General features: G+C 38.3%; 1 protein-coding gene across 2 annotated transcripts in view; it reads right to left on the bottom strand.

Moving 5' to 3' along the window:
- The window catches only part of PUM23 (pumilio 23), a 110,834-nt gene that overhangs the window by 50,717 nt on the left and 43,407 nt on the right, over positions 1 to 16,710 (bottom strand). For both annotated transcript variants that reach the window (XM_089800506.1, XM_089800507.1), the window contains one exon: positions 4,012 to 4,131. In XM_089800506.1, the coding sequence (XP_089656632.1) occupies positions 4,012 to 4,131 (120 nt within the window). The remainder of the gene's footprint in view (positions 1 to 4,011; positions 4,132 to 16,710) is intronic.

Here is a 16,710-nt window from a genome sequence, read left to right as displayed (position 1 = left end):
CAACCTTCATTTCACCAATGGCATCTTTGACCAACATTATGTTGGAAGACAGTTGGTGGTTTAATGGTCACAATTACAACACTTAAAAGTGGCATATGATAACATTATTCAAGTCGTTCTCTTGATATATCCTACTCAAGCTCAGCCAGATCAGGATAAACGAGATGAACATAATCAAGTTGCCATGTTGATCAAACTCTTAGTTATAGATGATCAGCTCCCTCAGGTGTCTTCCAATAATAACAACTAATGAAATTAGGGATATCTTGAAGGATCTTTATGAGACGTCTGACAAGGGTCACTTTCTGCAAAATATGTTGTTTTCTATCATGATAAATGAGAACACCCCTCTCCAAGCACATCTTACAAAATTCAAGGACCTACATGACCATGTAGAGGCTATTGGCTACAAGATGGAGTAAGAAGATATGGTAGTGATCACACTTAAAAGTGTGCCTTGATCCTACAAGCAATTCATAGAGACGCTCAATATCACTTCTACTAGTGCACCCTAACATTCTCTGATCTCTGCATCAAGCTTCTACATCAGGATAAATGGAAGCAAAAAATTCGACGTCGTGATAGTTCCTTCTCTTCTGAAAAGGTAGCCAATTTAATGCAAGCCTCAAACAAGAACAAGGGAACCTCTAAGTTCTCTTAGCAGAAAGGATTAGGTGAACCTCTGACATCTTCAAAGAAGAAGAGTGTCCAGTGCAATTATTGTCACAAGCTTGGCCACATGAAGAAAGATTGTAGGAAACGGTTGGTAGTCGCACAATCTTCACATGAAGGGAATCAGCAGAAGGCCCCAACTACTCCATATTCAGATGACATGGAGGTGGTCTCCTATACCTTTTCATCAACTCATATTATAGGAGGGTTTTAATAATTTTTCCTTGAAAATTATTTGATGGGTTTTCATAAACTTTTCCTTAAAAATATTAGTTGGGTTTTACTATTTTTCCTCAATAACGGATTTCCATATTCTACGATCTATATTCTTTGATTTGCATCTCTTCTTATGTTTGGTTTTGATTGATTTTTTACCTCAAAAATCATGTTTGATTTTGGTCAAATTTTCTCCTCAAAATTTGTTTCTAGTTTTTGTAATACATGAAGTTCATGTGGGATGTTGTTTCAGGTATTTCACCAATTTTTTCCGAAAAATTATGCTTTATACTCTTGAAATCATAGTATTTTGCAATCCATTTTGGGGCATCCTTCTCATCTACAATAGTTTGGAGGGTTACACAGTTGTTCTCAGTGTCTCTGTTTGCGAGGAAGTATAGTTCCATTATCTAACATCAAGTTGGATGTACCTATGATGAATTATGGTCAGTTGTTTTGCAGTCTTTGAGATGGTCAATGGAAGAGTCAGTGGCAAGCTCTACTCTCTCATTGCAAACCTATCTGAAGAAGAGGACCACCTTCTCTATTTTTTATAGGCTACTCTTGGTCATTAACATTTTGTAGATCCAGGGAGGGTCTCAGCAATAGTAGAATGTTCTAAAGAAATTGTGACCACAAGACATGTATAGTCTTTTGTAGGGTAGTATGATGACCATTAAGGGAAGGTATTGAAATTTATTACATTTATGGTCATCTTAGGTTCTGTATTTAGATTCAAATATTTTTAGTGTTTTCGTCCACTATTTTTAGTTTTGCTATTTTTAGTGAATTTTGGCTTGTAATTTGTTATTTAAGGATACTTTTATGCAATCACGAATTTTGTATTTCTGTTCATATGATTTTTAACAATTTCATCAATTTTCACCATATATGTTATAAAAATGGCCATGACAGAAAGCCAGAAGTTGGGAACAATGTAGTGGAATCTCCACACCCTATTTATGAATTGGTTGGCTTCAAAAACATTCAAAATGCTCAAGGATTTGGTGTATATGCACATTGCATTTTAAGTTATGTTGCCTCTCAAACAAGCAAGTGGAACATGAAGGGCTGATGAGACAATGGAAATATATCCCCTACGCATCCAGACTTTGATGCATCTTTCCTCAATCAGTCAAAGATGAGGAACACTTATATGATAGAGTTAGTGAGAGTGGCACTAGGACTAATCGTAGTTCTTACAAACCTCAACAAACTTGTGACACTAATGCTCTCAAAATAGAGCAATACAATTATTATTTATTATACTGATTTTACATGTTTAGCTACACTAATATATAGTTTAAGCCATTTTGATTCATCTTTAACATTTATGATTTGATGATTGACATTGAAAAAATCAATTATAAGTTGTGTTCCCAATTTTGCATTTAATATTGTACACTTCGTTGCGGACTCAAAAACCCAAAATAGGACTTGAACTCCTCGGGACCCAGCAAAAAAGAGAACTATAGTTTTACAAAAAAAAATGAATTTAGAGAACATAAGAACCATAACTGAAACATTACACGTCATATAATCTCCAAACACTACAATTGAAATTCCGTCATTCATACCCATAGTTTCAAACTTTAAAATGTATGATTACAGCATATAAGTTTATCAATGTTTACAGACTTACATATAACAATATGGCCAAATAAGAAAAAAGCCAACTCAAGTCTACATCTTCCTCTTTCCTATCCTAAGGTAACTCATAGTAGGTGCTGTAGCATCAAAATGATGAGTTGATTCTTCTTCAAGATCTAAGTCCTCATCTTTGTCCTCTTCCATTTCATCCATTTCCTTCATTTCATTGATGGAAATGAAAATAAAGAAAGAACCAAAATCACTTACCTAGCTCTCTTTTGCCACTTTGATCTTGTTTTCTCAACTTTTTAAAACCCTAACCACACCTCAGACCTATTTTGACCAATAATGAGTGACTGAAATAAGGAAAAATGAAAAAGTGTGTTCTAAATCTGATTCAGTGTTTCTAGCAAGCGCCCTTAGTCCATCAAGACTCATGAGTCCTGCTAAAAAACTCATGAGTCCTGCTAAAATCTCATGAGTCCCTTGAATGGATTCACCAGGACTCGGCTCAAGACTCCATGGTGATTTGACTTGGAAAGTCACAAGAATTGTGAGTCTTCCCGAATATGTATCGAGTCCCACAAGTTTTCAATCTATGGTACACTTTGTACAAGCTATGCTTGTGTGTGTGTGTGTGTGTGTGTGTGTGCATGCATGCATGGGTGTGGATGTGTGCGCGTGCGTGCATTCGTGCAACGGTGTGTGTGTGCATGTATGTGTGTCTGTGTCTGTGTTTGTCTGTGCGCACGCCACTTCCATTTGACCTACCATGTAAGTCTTGTGCAGCAACTTTGTGTGTGTGTGTGTGTGTGTGTGTGTTTCTGTGCGTGTCTCTGTTTGTGGGTGTGTGCCACTTCCATTTGCTCTACCATATAAGTCTTGTGCAGCAACTTTGTGTATGTGTGTGTGCCACTTCCATTTGCTCTACCATGTAAGTCTTGCGCAGCAACTTTGTGCCCCTCATCCTCACCTAAGTAGAAGAATATTAGGCTGTTAAACCAAAACTAACATGGCAGAGCTACTAGGAGTGGCACAAGGACTGCTTGTAGTTCTAACAAACTTCCACAGATATTGGTGCTCTCAACGAAAAGTAATATAATGATTATTGACTTGTATTAATTTTCCATGTGCGACTGCACTAATATATAGTTTAAAGTTTAAACCATTTTTGTCTATCTTTAACATTTAAATTTTGACAATTAACATTAATTCCAAATTACTACCTATGTTCCCAATTTAGCATTTACTGTGTACATCAAAACCCAGGGAAAAAAATCAGCTTACAGCCAAACTGAATCCTGTGTCTGAACCATCAACAGAGTGAAACTGACAAAGGAATAAATATTTTACAATAATGGAAACTACGAATTTTCTATGAGGAATAAACACACTTTAAATATCTTCTATGAGTGCAACATAGGGAGATGTGAGAAGTCTATACTTGAGCATCATCTTAGCAGCACTTCATGCTATCGAATACACAGATTCATAAAAGCAATTTCTACAAAAATATTATTACTAAATACCCACCTCACGCTCATGTGTATGAAAACGGCGGCAAGCAGCAATTAAAGATGCAACTACCCCCGATTTTCTCTCTTTTAGTAGCTCTGGGAACTTTGAAGCAAGCTCCCCCCAAATCATATTTACCTGTGTAAAAATGGGAAGTAAAATTATTTAATCATTGACCATTCAACTAAATTATTATGGAAAAGGAGAAAACATGCACTTGTCCAAATAAAGTGGATAAAATTGAATAAATTATGGGATTCAACTAAAGAAAGCCCTCCACATGGTAATTTTAAAGAACATAGAGAACTAAAGGAACATAAGAATAGTCAACATGTGCATATACATTATACGAGTTTTAAAAATAAAATATGTCAAGGTGCAGGTGTATCCTACTGCCTCTTTCAATAAATCTATACCTATTTATCCTTATGTGTATGCGCCCCTCTCCCTTCTCTATACATGTATGCCATTTTTCAGAACCAATTATATTGAGCCATTTCTATGCCATTTTAGAGTACGTGTATCACTTTCCACCAGCTAGATGTCAATGTAACTGGCATATATCCAAGCACGATCAATTGTACCATCCCAAGTCGAGATATCATCCAGGGACAATCAGCAAGCATACCATAATCAGAATTATTACCATTTACTTTAGATAATATTCATGAGTAAGAGGCCAACATCTAATCCTATACTAGTCTTTGCTGGAATCAACAATCATCTTCCCTGTGAAACCAAGAGTAAAAGGAACTAAAAAAGAGTTGAGAAAAGCAAATCCAAGATGCACGTCCAAAATTAGGAAAAAATGAAAAGAGAATAGAACTAACGTAATACAGCAAATAATTATGCATAGAAAAATACATTGGAGGACACTTGATGAAGGAAAAAACATGCAGTAACCATAAAGTGGGCATAGCTAAGTTGGAATTAGCACAGGAAGAGTCGCTTGCAAATGACCTTAGTGGTGTAGTGTTTCCAGCAATAAATACAAGATGAGAAAGACATAGAAGCTGACAGTATGGTGCTGGTGAATGCAGAAGAAGGAAAACCTTCTTAGTGCACCCCGTGTAAACAAGATGGGGAGTCACAGAAAGAGAGCATATCAGAAGCCTACATGAAACCAGTAGGGAACAAGCCCATTGTGGATTGTCCTAAAAGGAGAATGGCCACTTTAGGAAAGAAAAATGTTAACCAAGTTGCCGCTACTTCTATTTTTCCTTCATTTAACCTGATACCCCTAGCAAATTTACTACGCTTCAATAATCAATGGATGATGTTCTTCAAATCTTATTGAGTGCTAACTTGATTACACTACCCGTGTTGTTTCTATTAGACACCAATAAATCACTTCCTAGAATATATACTGACCAAACATACGACAACTACCACAAACATAAGGGTAATTTTACTCAGTCATGCACAAGCCTTAAAAATAATGTACAAAGCCTTATTGAAAATGACATGATCAAAGCTGCAGGCATTAACGATAACAGAAATCCTCCCACGGCACATAAGAATCAATCCTTTTTGGCTAAGTTACCGATTCGGATGCGGATCTGGAAGCGGATGTGGGAAGCGGGTGCAGGATTTTTTTTTGGGGGGGTGCAGATATGTATGGATGCACGTGTGTGTGTGTGTCTATATATATAAGAGGAAATTGATGACTTCCATCTCTGAATTTGGAATGTTATTTACATTTCCGGCTGGGATACAACCTGTGGCACCGGAACGATTCAGATTGTGAAGGAAAAAGGTATTGAATTGGACTGTTACTGTGTGCAACTTGTTTCAGGATTTGATATTGTGAATCCTGTCAGTGGACGCCCAGAATATTTGTGGCTAGACACATTTTTATCTGCAATACTGTTAATATTCAACTTGCAAATTTAGGTATCGAATTGCTTGTTCAAATTGTGTGATTTGGCTCTGAGTCGGGTGCCTAGAATCTTGCCCTAGGCATCAATCTTCCCATGACAAACTGGTGTATAATTATTTGGTAGTGAGCACCATCTTCTCCTGCAATTGGTGCACCCGTATTTTGTGATTGACTGACATAGTTTTAGGATGCCCGACTTCCCAGCGCTTGGACTTGTTTTGGCGCCTAATTTGGACAACATTCTAATGCCCTGGTCTTCTGTGATTGACACTACATCATCAGGGGTTGAAGAACTCCATTGGGCTGTATATGAATTTATATCAGATTAGCGTTTGGATTAGCAAACTGGGACAGGCCTGTGTGTGGCGAACAGGTAACTTCATCTGCATATCGCTGTCTGTGAATTACTGACTTCAGCAGATTACATTTTGAAGAAATTTGCGCAGAAATTTGAAGCCTGTGGAGAGCTTCCGGGAAGCATCCACAGGGCTTCCGGTCACATCCAGCATCGCACGCACCAGCTTCTGCATCCACCATATGCCAGGACGAATCAGTAACTTAGCTTTTTGGTATAAGCCCTCGAGACTTTCAACTCAAGAATTGTCATGAGCTCTTCAATAAGCAAAAATGAGCTTCTTGCTGTACTTACTGTAGCACATTAATTCCCACAGCCACCTAGCAAATACAAGTCCAACATCACTGTACATGATAGGAAGTAGAAAATGGGATAATCAAGTTCACTTATGGAGCTACTCCACATAGATTATTGAATATTGTCCTCTTCCCAACCCACAAAGTGATTTTTTTTGGGAACACCCGGTTTTCTAACAACATGGCACAGATCGTCAAATGATGTGCACAAGGGCAAGGATGTTATGGCAGACATGATAAACTGAAAAATTCAAAACAGAAAAGTCATAAGTTTGAATGTGCAATGTGTCTCAGCTAAAAACTGCATAGGCATTAGGGTAAACAAAAAAATTAAGCAAGCACTAGATTGGTCCACCAATCATGCCATGATAAGGAATAGAACCTCAGTCATAGGCTATAATTTTTTTAGTGATTGAGGGGTTTGGGGCCACGATTTTGTTTTTACTTCTTTATAACACACATTGTGAACATTTTTCCACCACAGACCTTGTGGTGCTCCATCATTTGATGCAGTTGGGCAAAGGAAGGGCTTTACAATTCACCAGGAAAGTCATCAAAGAGCAACATCCAATTGAAGACTTGTCTAACGACAAAGGATCTGCAAAGTGGACTTCGAAGAGCATCAAATTCCTATCAATACCTACGAATTTAAAATGGTACTGAGTAACCATCTTTGGATTCCTAATAAGTTAAAGGAAGCGACATGATGACACCTCAACATCTAGGCCATTGTCACCAATATTGCCATCAATGTGAAACATTATCATGATGCTGATGTTTACTGTCCATCTAAAAGAGACATGTCAATTGTAGGTAGATTTGTTTCATGCATGAAATATTACTCATATGAACTTGGCTATATTGATGGTGAGATGTGAAAGCTACACATCTCCAAGCTGTAATGTAGATGAAAAGGACAGATTAAGATACCATGTATTAGAGATCAAAATGATAGACCAAAGTGTAGCCAAGTGGATGTCAATCCCTTCCACATGAACCAGTTGGCATTTCATTTCACATGAAATATTCCTCTTGTACATATGATGATACTATAGAGTCATACACATCTTATGGATAATTTTCTTTCAATTTTTATAAAATAATTGTTAACAAACAATGTTTTCTTATGCATTCTTCCCAATAGTGTAAGGGTGCTAAAAAGTATTCCTATTCCCTTGATATCCGATCACTTCTAATCATTAATAACTCTATATCATAGACAAAAAAGAGCATGGAGATGTGTGTTTCATTCATTCCAATTGAGACACTCAACAAAAAGTTATTTTTGGCACATCACATTTAAGCATTGCCATTCTGTAATTTTGACATTTGTAATCAATATTTCTCAAGCTTGTTTGCACATTGTTATTTCATTAATATTGAGAGAATAAAAAAATTTAAACAAATTAGAATGTAATGAATCAATGATTATTAGATGGATTATAGGATCAACAGAATGACATTGAAAACTCAACGCATCTTATATTTTGAAACGTTTCAAGTTCATTTGGCTTTTTACTTTAAGTGCTTTTAAACTTTTTTATTCATTTTATTCCTTAATAGCCATTCAAATACTGGCACAGATAAAATCAAAACGTTAGTTCCTTGTTTCTTATAACAGTCAACAATATGAGATTACTCCTCTTTCGTGCTCTTTGAAGATTCGTGATAAAATTACTACTCGTCTCATAGGAAGTATCCAGAAATTCCAGAGAGATTCGCCGAGGCTTTATGCAAGAGTCTATTTGTGGAGACAATGAGGATCCTTGGCTACAAGAAGAGGACAGGAATACCCACTTCTTGCATCAGTCAAATGTGGTAAGAAGACAAATCAACTGAATGGATGCCTCTCGTTAGATTGATGACTAGTGAAGTGTCAACTTCTGCCACCAAAATCTGTTAAAAAGTTGTATACTTGTTTTCCGAAACATGTTCACGGCTAAATTGTATCTTCTTAATTACATTCCAAGACTGATCTGAGAGGCATGCAATCATGTTAGGAGTATTACATTATTCGTATTCCCATATCTAGGTTTCTTAGTCTTTAGAAAACATACAATAATTATTTCTTACAAGATCTGTTTATTTCCATCAGTGTTTGTTATCCCATGCTTATCTATTTAAGGGAGTAGTTATAGAACTTACTTATAATATAGGGGAGGAAAGTTCTCTAAATTTGTAATATGTCTTACTGAACAAAATATAGAAGAGCAACCTTGTGTATAAAATTTGCAGCCAGAATTCCAACAAACCAGTCCCTTAAAACACCATTCCGAAAGGCTGAAACAAAGGTTTCTTTTTCCATGGAGAAGGATAAAACCCCACAGCCAAACTGATTCAGCTACACTACTTTTCATGGATTCCACAATGAATCAAAGTTCATACAACTCCAAGAAGATTATTAAGGAATTCAATGGTACAGTTCTCATTTTCATTCCCAGAATATCCAAGGCCCACAACATCACTGACTTCCTTCCAATTGCATGTTTTAACACATTTTATAAGATCATCACAAAGGCTATATTACTCAGATTTGAGACGATTTGTTAAATATTATCTTCTATTAATAAAATATTATATCATGTGGAAAAATGTTTTTGACTGCATTATACTATACAATGAACTCATAAACTCCACTCTTTCCAAACAGGGAGGTATACCTAAAAAGCTAAACATTAGCAAGACATGTGATTATGTCACCTACATATGAATGTTCTGCCATAGATTCTTTCATCATTAAACCTACAAACCCATCATATGAATGTAATAACACTCTCAGCTGGTTGTATAAATCTTTGGAAGGACAGCAAACGAGCATCCATTCCAGCAATCGTAAACTCATTGCATGTCCTCATAAGCCACTTATCCCCTGCTTTCATGACACATCTTCCACTTACTCCACTTCCTCCCCTTCTGCTCCCATCGCTAGTTCCTCCTCCCTCTATTCTACATAGAAACTAATTGCCCAACCTCCTAATGCAATAATAAAAACAAAGCACCACCCCCTCACCCCAAACCTACATCCATTCTTCATCCTTCCAATCCACTACCCCTCTGACCCAATCCTAATGTAGCTACTACTAGTTCCTATTCCAAAACCTCCAGCACATCAGCATCCTCCATCTAAACACAAGAGACTTCCCCGTTTTGCTCCTAGGCATAAACTCCACCAAGCCCCAACCTCTATCTCAATCTGACTCCATGAAACTCTTCCCATATTTCCTACTACCCAACAACTTCCTCTTCTTTAATTGTTGGCGAGCTTGCTTTAACCCCATGCAGACCTCCCCATAAACACGGATGATAGTACTTCTTCTTCAATTTTGAGTTTTCAGTTGAGGCTTGCTTTGTCCTTCTTAGCCTCTTCTTTATAAGGAGCCTGTCTCATCACATAACAATCCTCTTGTAAGACTATTGGTGATATTGCTTCTATAGCTCCTGTTGACACCTAAAATTGCTCTTAGGTACACAACCTATGGGAAGCTTCAGTGAATGTAGGACCTAGTGCTTTTCACTGAGCAACCTTCAGAATTTTAGAAGTTGGCTCTTCATTTCATGTTGAAGTAGAAGGGAAAAAGGATACCAAACTATTAAAGCAATACGTCAAACTTTAGAATACTTCAAATAAACCAAATGCATAGGCTATTTCAAAAGATGGAATATCAAGGCAAACCCTGGGTCAAATACAAATGTGGAACAATCACAGATCTAAGAACAACTATTCAAACATCAGACATAAAGAAAAGCATATAATGACTATTACAAAACAGAGAAGCTGATAGCATAATCCACTCAATAATAATCACCTATGCATATATTGAAGCCAATAATAGTACATAAAACATTCATGAAACAAATGAATCACAAAAGAGTCCAAAGGGCTGATAGCACAATTGATATATTGGTATGTCAAAAGCACACTACAATTTAAAGGCTTGCAGTAATAAGTCTCGTTCTAATTACATGATTTGGCCATATATACTAGCTTTGAAAACAGCCATGATTACATCCAACAGCAAACAGTTCAAAGAATGATGCGTGGCGAGCTCCATGGAACTGAGAAGATGAAATCTCCATCGCTGGTCTGGAAACATGACAATTGGTTCCTGATCTGTTAGCAAAAATCATATCTTTCTGTTTGCTCTGCAACCACCTTTGCACACCAAAAACACAAAAAATTCCTTAAATGTCACACACACAATAGAAAGCAAACTGAGTTCACAGATGCTAGATGCATGAAGATTTTCAGTTGCAAAAAAGAGACATGTGGCACTCTGGTACTGAAGCTCCTTCAAGCCAAAAGCTTAAGTTCCCAAAACATGTGCAAGACATCCACATGTACCACCTTTAGAAAATGTCAAACCCACCATCAAAAGGTATCTCGGTGCAAAGAATAGTGATATGCAGGCACTCTGGCACTGAAGTTGGCTCTTTACCAAAAAGGAATTTCCTCAAAAGCCTGCCAGACATCCACGTGTAGAGCTTAGGACAAGCTTGGGCTCATCATCAAAAAATATATGTTGTAAGCACTCAAAGGACACGTGGCACTCAGGCAGGGCCTTTAGCAAAACAAAGAAAGAATGTCACTCTGAAACAACATCATGCTGACAGATGGCAATACCCATGTTGCTCCTTCAAAATTAAAGCCGCAAAGGGCTAAAATAAGGCAAAAATAAATTAGCACACCTAGGTGAAAAATGAGTTCGTAATCTGGTGACTCTTGGGGGAATCCTACCTGCGAGATTAGAACCCTAATCACTAGTTTCCAAAATGACAGCCTATGAACCAGCACTGAGGATATCGTTAATGGCCTTCTGCAGCGGTTGCTAATCATCTTTGTGGACAAAGACCAAACCTTTAAGGACTGATATTCCTAATCTGATTCCATTAGCTCTCGGAAAGATATGCAACCAATGTCACCAAAATCAGACTCAAGAAGGGTCTGCATTCAAACAGCTAATAGATCATCCTCCCAAAATAGTTTGCCTCAAGGGTCGCGCAAAATGTTTGCAACTCAAACTTGTTTAACTGTTGCTCAACTCTTGAGACTACCACCTTCGGCTACATTATGGACTCATCCAAATGGAAAGAGTATAGCAAACCATGTTCCTCCAATTCTTTAAAAACGCCACTTTGCCTTCTCTACAGTGCATTCTAAGTTGGTCAAAGCTATCTAAGTTTGTGGAGTCAACATATGGCATTTAATTATTGCGTTGATCAATAAAATCCAATCCTTTCAATCCCCAAATCCTGCATTAGTTGCCTCTTCGTCTAAGGCTATGTATATCCACCTCACAAAAGACTAAGCACTCTAAATCTTGGGCATTACAAAACCAAAGAAATGCTCAAGGATGGGTTTCACCTTGGCAGACAAAGAATGAGCCTCACTCAATAATCTAAAAGTGGGTTGGAAAGAACAAAATAAATTGCTTTATTTTCGCGCACTTCATGAAAGGATGCCTTTTAAAATGGGGAAAGGTTCAATGGGAGGGATAGCTTGGGAGCTTTGCGCTAGCATTATTTTTTCTACTTCTTTCTTGACTACCTTCTTTGTCAAAGTCTTTTCGTTTTGCTCCACATTGCTTACATTCAGCCATAAGTCACCCATCTCCACACTGTGCTCCTGTAATTGCTCATTTGTCAAAGCTAGGTTCTCTTTTTCCCTTGTTAGAGCTTCCTCCAGCTTGCGCTTGCATTCTTCCACTTCTACCAGCTTGTCATTAAAATCTTTAAGCTAACTCTCCTTAGACCTCTACTCTTGTGCGAGGAATGTTTGCAAGGAGCTCAGCTCCTTTTCAACATGTTCCTTTTCCTCTATTAATCCTTTTACTTCATCCTAGACTTGTGTTGTGTTTTAGAAACTAGGTTGTAATTGAGCTAGCTTGGATTCTTTTTCAATAAGCCTCTCCAAAGCTTCAGTATTCTCCTACTGCTCTTGCTGCAGCTTTGTTGTTGTGCCCTAGACCTACAATGGCAGTGCATCCTATTCCTTTTGCATAAACACTTTGAGTTGCGTGATTTTTGCCTCCAAAGATTTTTCTTCGATGGTGAGACAGTCAATTATAGCCTTGACTCGTTCTAGAGTTGCGTTGTGTTTTACAGACTAGGTTGTAATTGAGCTAGCTCGGACTCTTTTTCAATAAGCCTCTCCAAAGCTTCACACTTCTCCTACAACTCTTCTTGCAGCTTTGTTGTTGCATCCTAGACCTACAATTGCGGTGTATCTTACTCCTTTTGCGTGGACACTTTGAGCTACGTGATTTTTACCTCCAAAGATTTTTCTTTGATGGTGAGACAATCAATTACAACCTTGACTTTATCCATCTTTGTGGTGGTTTTATCTTTTCACGTATTTGGAAGACACAATCTTCTACACATCCTCGGCAAGCACCGCCATATCTTCCAACTATGCAAAACTAAGATTGACACCCACATCATGAACTATATAATCATATGTTGTCATCTTGTCCACTAATTCTATTACTTTGGGTTGTAGGAATGCAAACAATAGGTGTTGATCGCACCCTGGGCTCAAAGGGCTTTAATGCATCCTTGCCTTCCTCTTCTCGGCTCACCGAGACGAGGCCATCTTCCCAAAATCAAACTATTGTTGCAAGTCTAGGGAAGAGAGGGCATACTGCTCAACAAATAGTACTCTAGATGGAAGTGCGTAAGGGATAGACTTCAGCACTTGGGTTTGTAGCGGTAGAGTCATGGTAGTAGGAGAAAATAGAGGGATGCCTTACAAAGTTGGAGGAAGTTGGGCAGAAGTGGAAGCTACCCCTGATGTAACCAAAGGCAAAATGGAGGGTATTGACCTTTAGAACACCAGAGAAGTAGTGTCAAAGTTTAATTATCTAGTCATCGCAAGTGTGGGAAACAAACTAAGCAGGGAGTTGACCGATGCAATGGGTGCAATCAATGCCATTGTGAATGTGGAAATTGTGGCCACGCTTGCTACAGTGCTAGTTTAAGTAGAGGTGGAAGGGGCATAGGAGGCACAATGGAAGGCAAAGTGGAAGCAATGACAGGTGCAACAAAAGAAATGAGAGACTGAGTGTTGAGAAGAGGGTGAAACCTACTTAAACTGAAGTCGCGATTGGCATAGAAATGGAAAGAAATGATACAAAGGCACCTCTTGGGCCAATGTCAACTTTTTGCTTCTTTGATGGCAAGGGTGAAACAGTAGTTGTGAATGAGGAGGATGTAGGTTCCCTTCTTACCACCTTGAGTTCTTGACCTTGTCACTGCACCAAAGGTCATTGAAACCTATACAAGCTGGGTAGGAGTTATAACCTTCACAGGTAGTAGGAATGTCAATTGCCTCAGTTGAATCAATTTTGTCCAGAGGTGGGGGATGCTTTAGACTTGCAGGCTCATCATTTGTATGTGGGGCCTTCCAAATTCTTTCAAACTACTCATCCAAAGAATGAATGTCGATATCAGTCTACATTTGCATGACTTCCTAGTAAATCCAGAAGGCCAATTGTTCTCCTCTGACCAATCTTCATCATCCAACATGTGTTGCATGTTGATTGGAATCTTCTTGGATAGATCTACATCCTAAGATGACTTTTAAAACTTGTGTCATGGAGGACACTAATCCGTGGGCACCTGCGTGAGATCAATGTAAAGGGCCAAGTTCTCTAACTTTGGGCTTATGCGAGTATCCCAATACTCACAAGCTACATGCCTTATGGCATTCTTCCTACTAAATAGGCAGTCATCGGATAAAAACCCCACTTATCACCAATCAACAAGAAACCAATTTGAAGAAGTTTTAAATTCAAAACACCCTCAACATCATTTTTTTCTGTCTAACGTAAGTGGCCCTACTAGAGTCCTTTGCCCTTGTATTATTTTTAGTCGTGCTTCCCTATGTCGCAAAGTTCTATAGTTACCAATTGTCACATCATCTCTAGGGCTAGAGTGTGGTTTGAAATGAAAACTGGTAAGCGGATTGGTTCCTCAGTAAAACAATGCACTCTTATCATAGAAAAATCTGCCTCGCATAACCATTTGCACTTTGGCTGGAAAATGGTTATCTTGCTCATCTGAACATCAATGAAACGTGGGGGTGATCTGACATTCCATACCTCAAATCTACACACCACAAGAACCAAGAAACCTCGGGAGGTGTGAAAATCATGCGCAGCCAACGGAATGTGCATCCACATGGTCACAAAAACCTCTTGCCATCAGCATCAAGGGTGGAAAGGCCCATTACACACCCAACGAATGCAAAAACACATGTAACAGGAAAGACAAGAAGTGGTAAGTGAACTTTTGGCTGAAACAAGTTAGTTGGGAAATGATTTCTTGAGCCAAATCCTTGGCAAAATCATACAACAGGGCTCTCTTTACTTTTGGAGTTTAAAAACCATACCCATTTGAAAGTGATCAATGTTATAGTCATGGTCAAAACCGGAAAAATGATCTAGCATAGAGCACACATATTGCATATCATCATGAACAAAACCCTTGATTCCCAAAGAAAACTTTGGTGAGGCTTCATTCTTTGGGTCTTTGCCGAAGCAATTGTTATAAAAGCCTTGAGCATCCCGCCTCATGCTCCAATATGCCCCCAACCCTTCTTTGTCAAATACTTCAATGCAAGGTACGGGTGGAGGAATGCATAATACATCACGAATAGCTTTAGGGCTAATAATCACCCTCAACTCTAAGTCGTAGACGATGCCACTCTACATCGAAATCAACTGCAAAGAGTTGGATGAACTCTGGGTAATGTGGAACCTTTGGCATCACGTATTGAGTAAGGCCACATTTCAAAAACCCGATGGAAGTGCAAATAGATTCCGGCTTATTTGTGTTGGCCAGCATCCATTGATAAACTCCCTTCTATTGAGTATTGGTTTGTTTTTGTAGGTCAAGTTCATAAACTTCTTCAAGAACATCTACCAGAACTGACACATTCTTGGTCAAGCCTTTGTCACTTGTCTGTCCTGGCATAAACACGTTTCAGCGCCATCGCATGGCCTGCGTAAGATACATCATTAGATATGTCAACATAACCGTGGGATCCAACAGCCTCCATAGAGATGCTTGTTGCGCCTATATCTATCACCATTTTTCTTGTGTTTTTGGTGTGTCTAAAATGTTACAAAGACTTAATGTGCTCAATTTGCTCGAAACTAACTTCAAATGCTCAAAGCTCTCCATGCTCAAATCTGCTAGAACTCTACAAAAGCTATGTGTTCAATTTTCTTTAATCTTCAATGACAAGCTTCGTAATGCATACCTATGAGCAATCTTTACAATCCTTAAGACATTAAAAGTCCTTTCAAGATGCAATGTATACATGCTCCACCAGTTAATGTCGTTAACCCCACTCAAGCAAACTAATGCATTTAAATACACACACGTTGCCAGCTCATCTTTCTAAAATCTTGTGTCACCTTCAACATAAAGCCAAATTTTCCTAAATAATCGTTCACCAACTTAAAGATGCATTATTAAAGCTCTGGTGAGTTACAAGGAAACACAAAATGTATAACAAGTACATGGCCCTCAACAAAGAACCACGAAAGAAACCGCTTATGAAAAGCGTCATCACTTGAAAATTCCCAAATCTCCACGAGATTTTGTCGACTTTGGAAAAAGAACAAGAACTTTGAAAACCAAAAGCCTCGCTTAACAAGAACCAATCCCTTAAGCTTTATCGAAACACACTCTGAAAGAAAACACGCCAATATATACATATATACAGCTTTGGCCTAAGGAATCAATGATAATGCTTGAGATGGATTCCATTAACTAAGACCCCGAGAGGTTCACCATCCATGCTTTTGAGCTTGGAAGCATTGTGTTGTTCGCACGCTGCAATGCAAAAAAGGCCTTCCCATAAGCTAGCAAACTTTGCATGCTACCCAGGTTTAGCTATGTGCTTATTGTACTTCAACACTAGGTCGCCTTGTTTGACACGGGATCAAATTTCTTCTTATCTAACCGCTTCACTACATATTGTCTGGTATTCATAGCAGCAAAAGCTTTCTCCCACTTCTCTTGCAACTCCAACAACTCCCCTAGTCTAACCTCTACGAGGGAATTTTCTTCAAGCTCAACAGCTTTCAGTAATTGCAACGTCAAGAACTTCATAGAAATGGGAAATATAGTGTCTTTCCCGCACACAAGTTCAAAAGGTAAAACTTTCAAGATTAGTTTCGGTG

The sequence above is a fragment of the Cupressus sempervirens genome, chromosome 9, assembly GCF_028749045.1.
Source record: "Cupressus sempervirens isolate cs-2001-9-10 chromosome 9, ASM2874904v1, whole genome shotgun sequence".
Classification (NCBI taxonomy): domain Eukaryota; kingdom Viridiplantae; phylum Streptophyta; class Pinopsida; order Cupressales; family Cupressaceae; genus Cupressus; species Cupressus sempervirens.
This window is presented reverse-complemented; position numbering and strand designations above follow the sequence as displayed.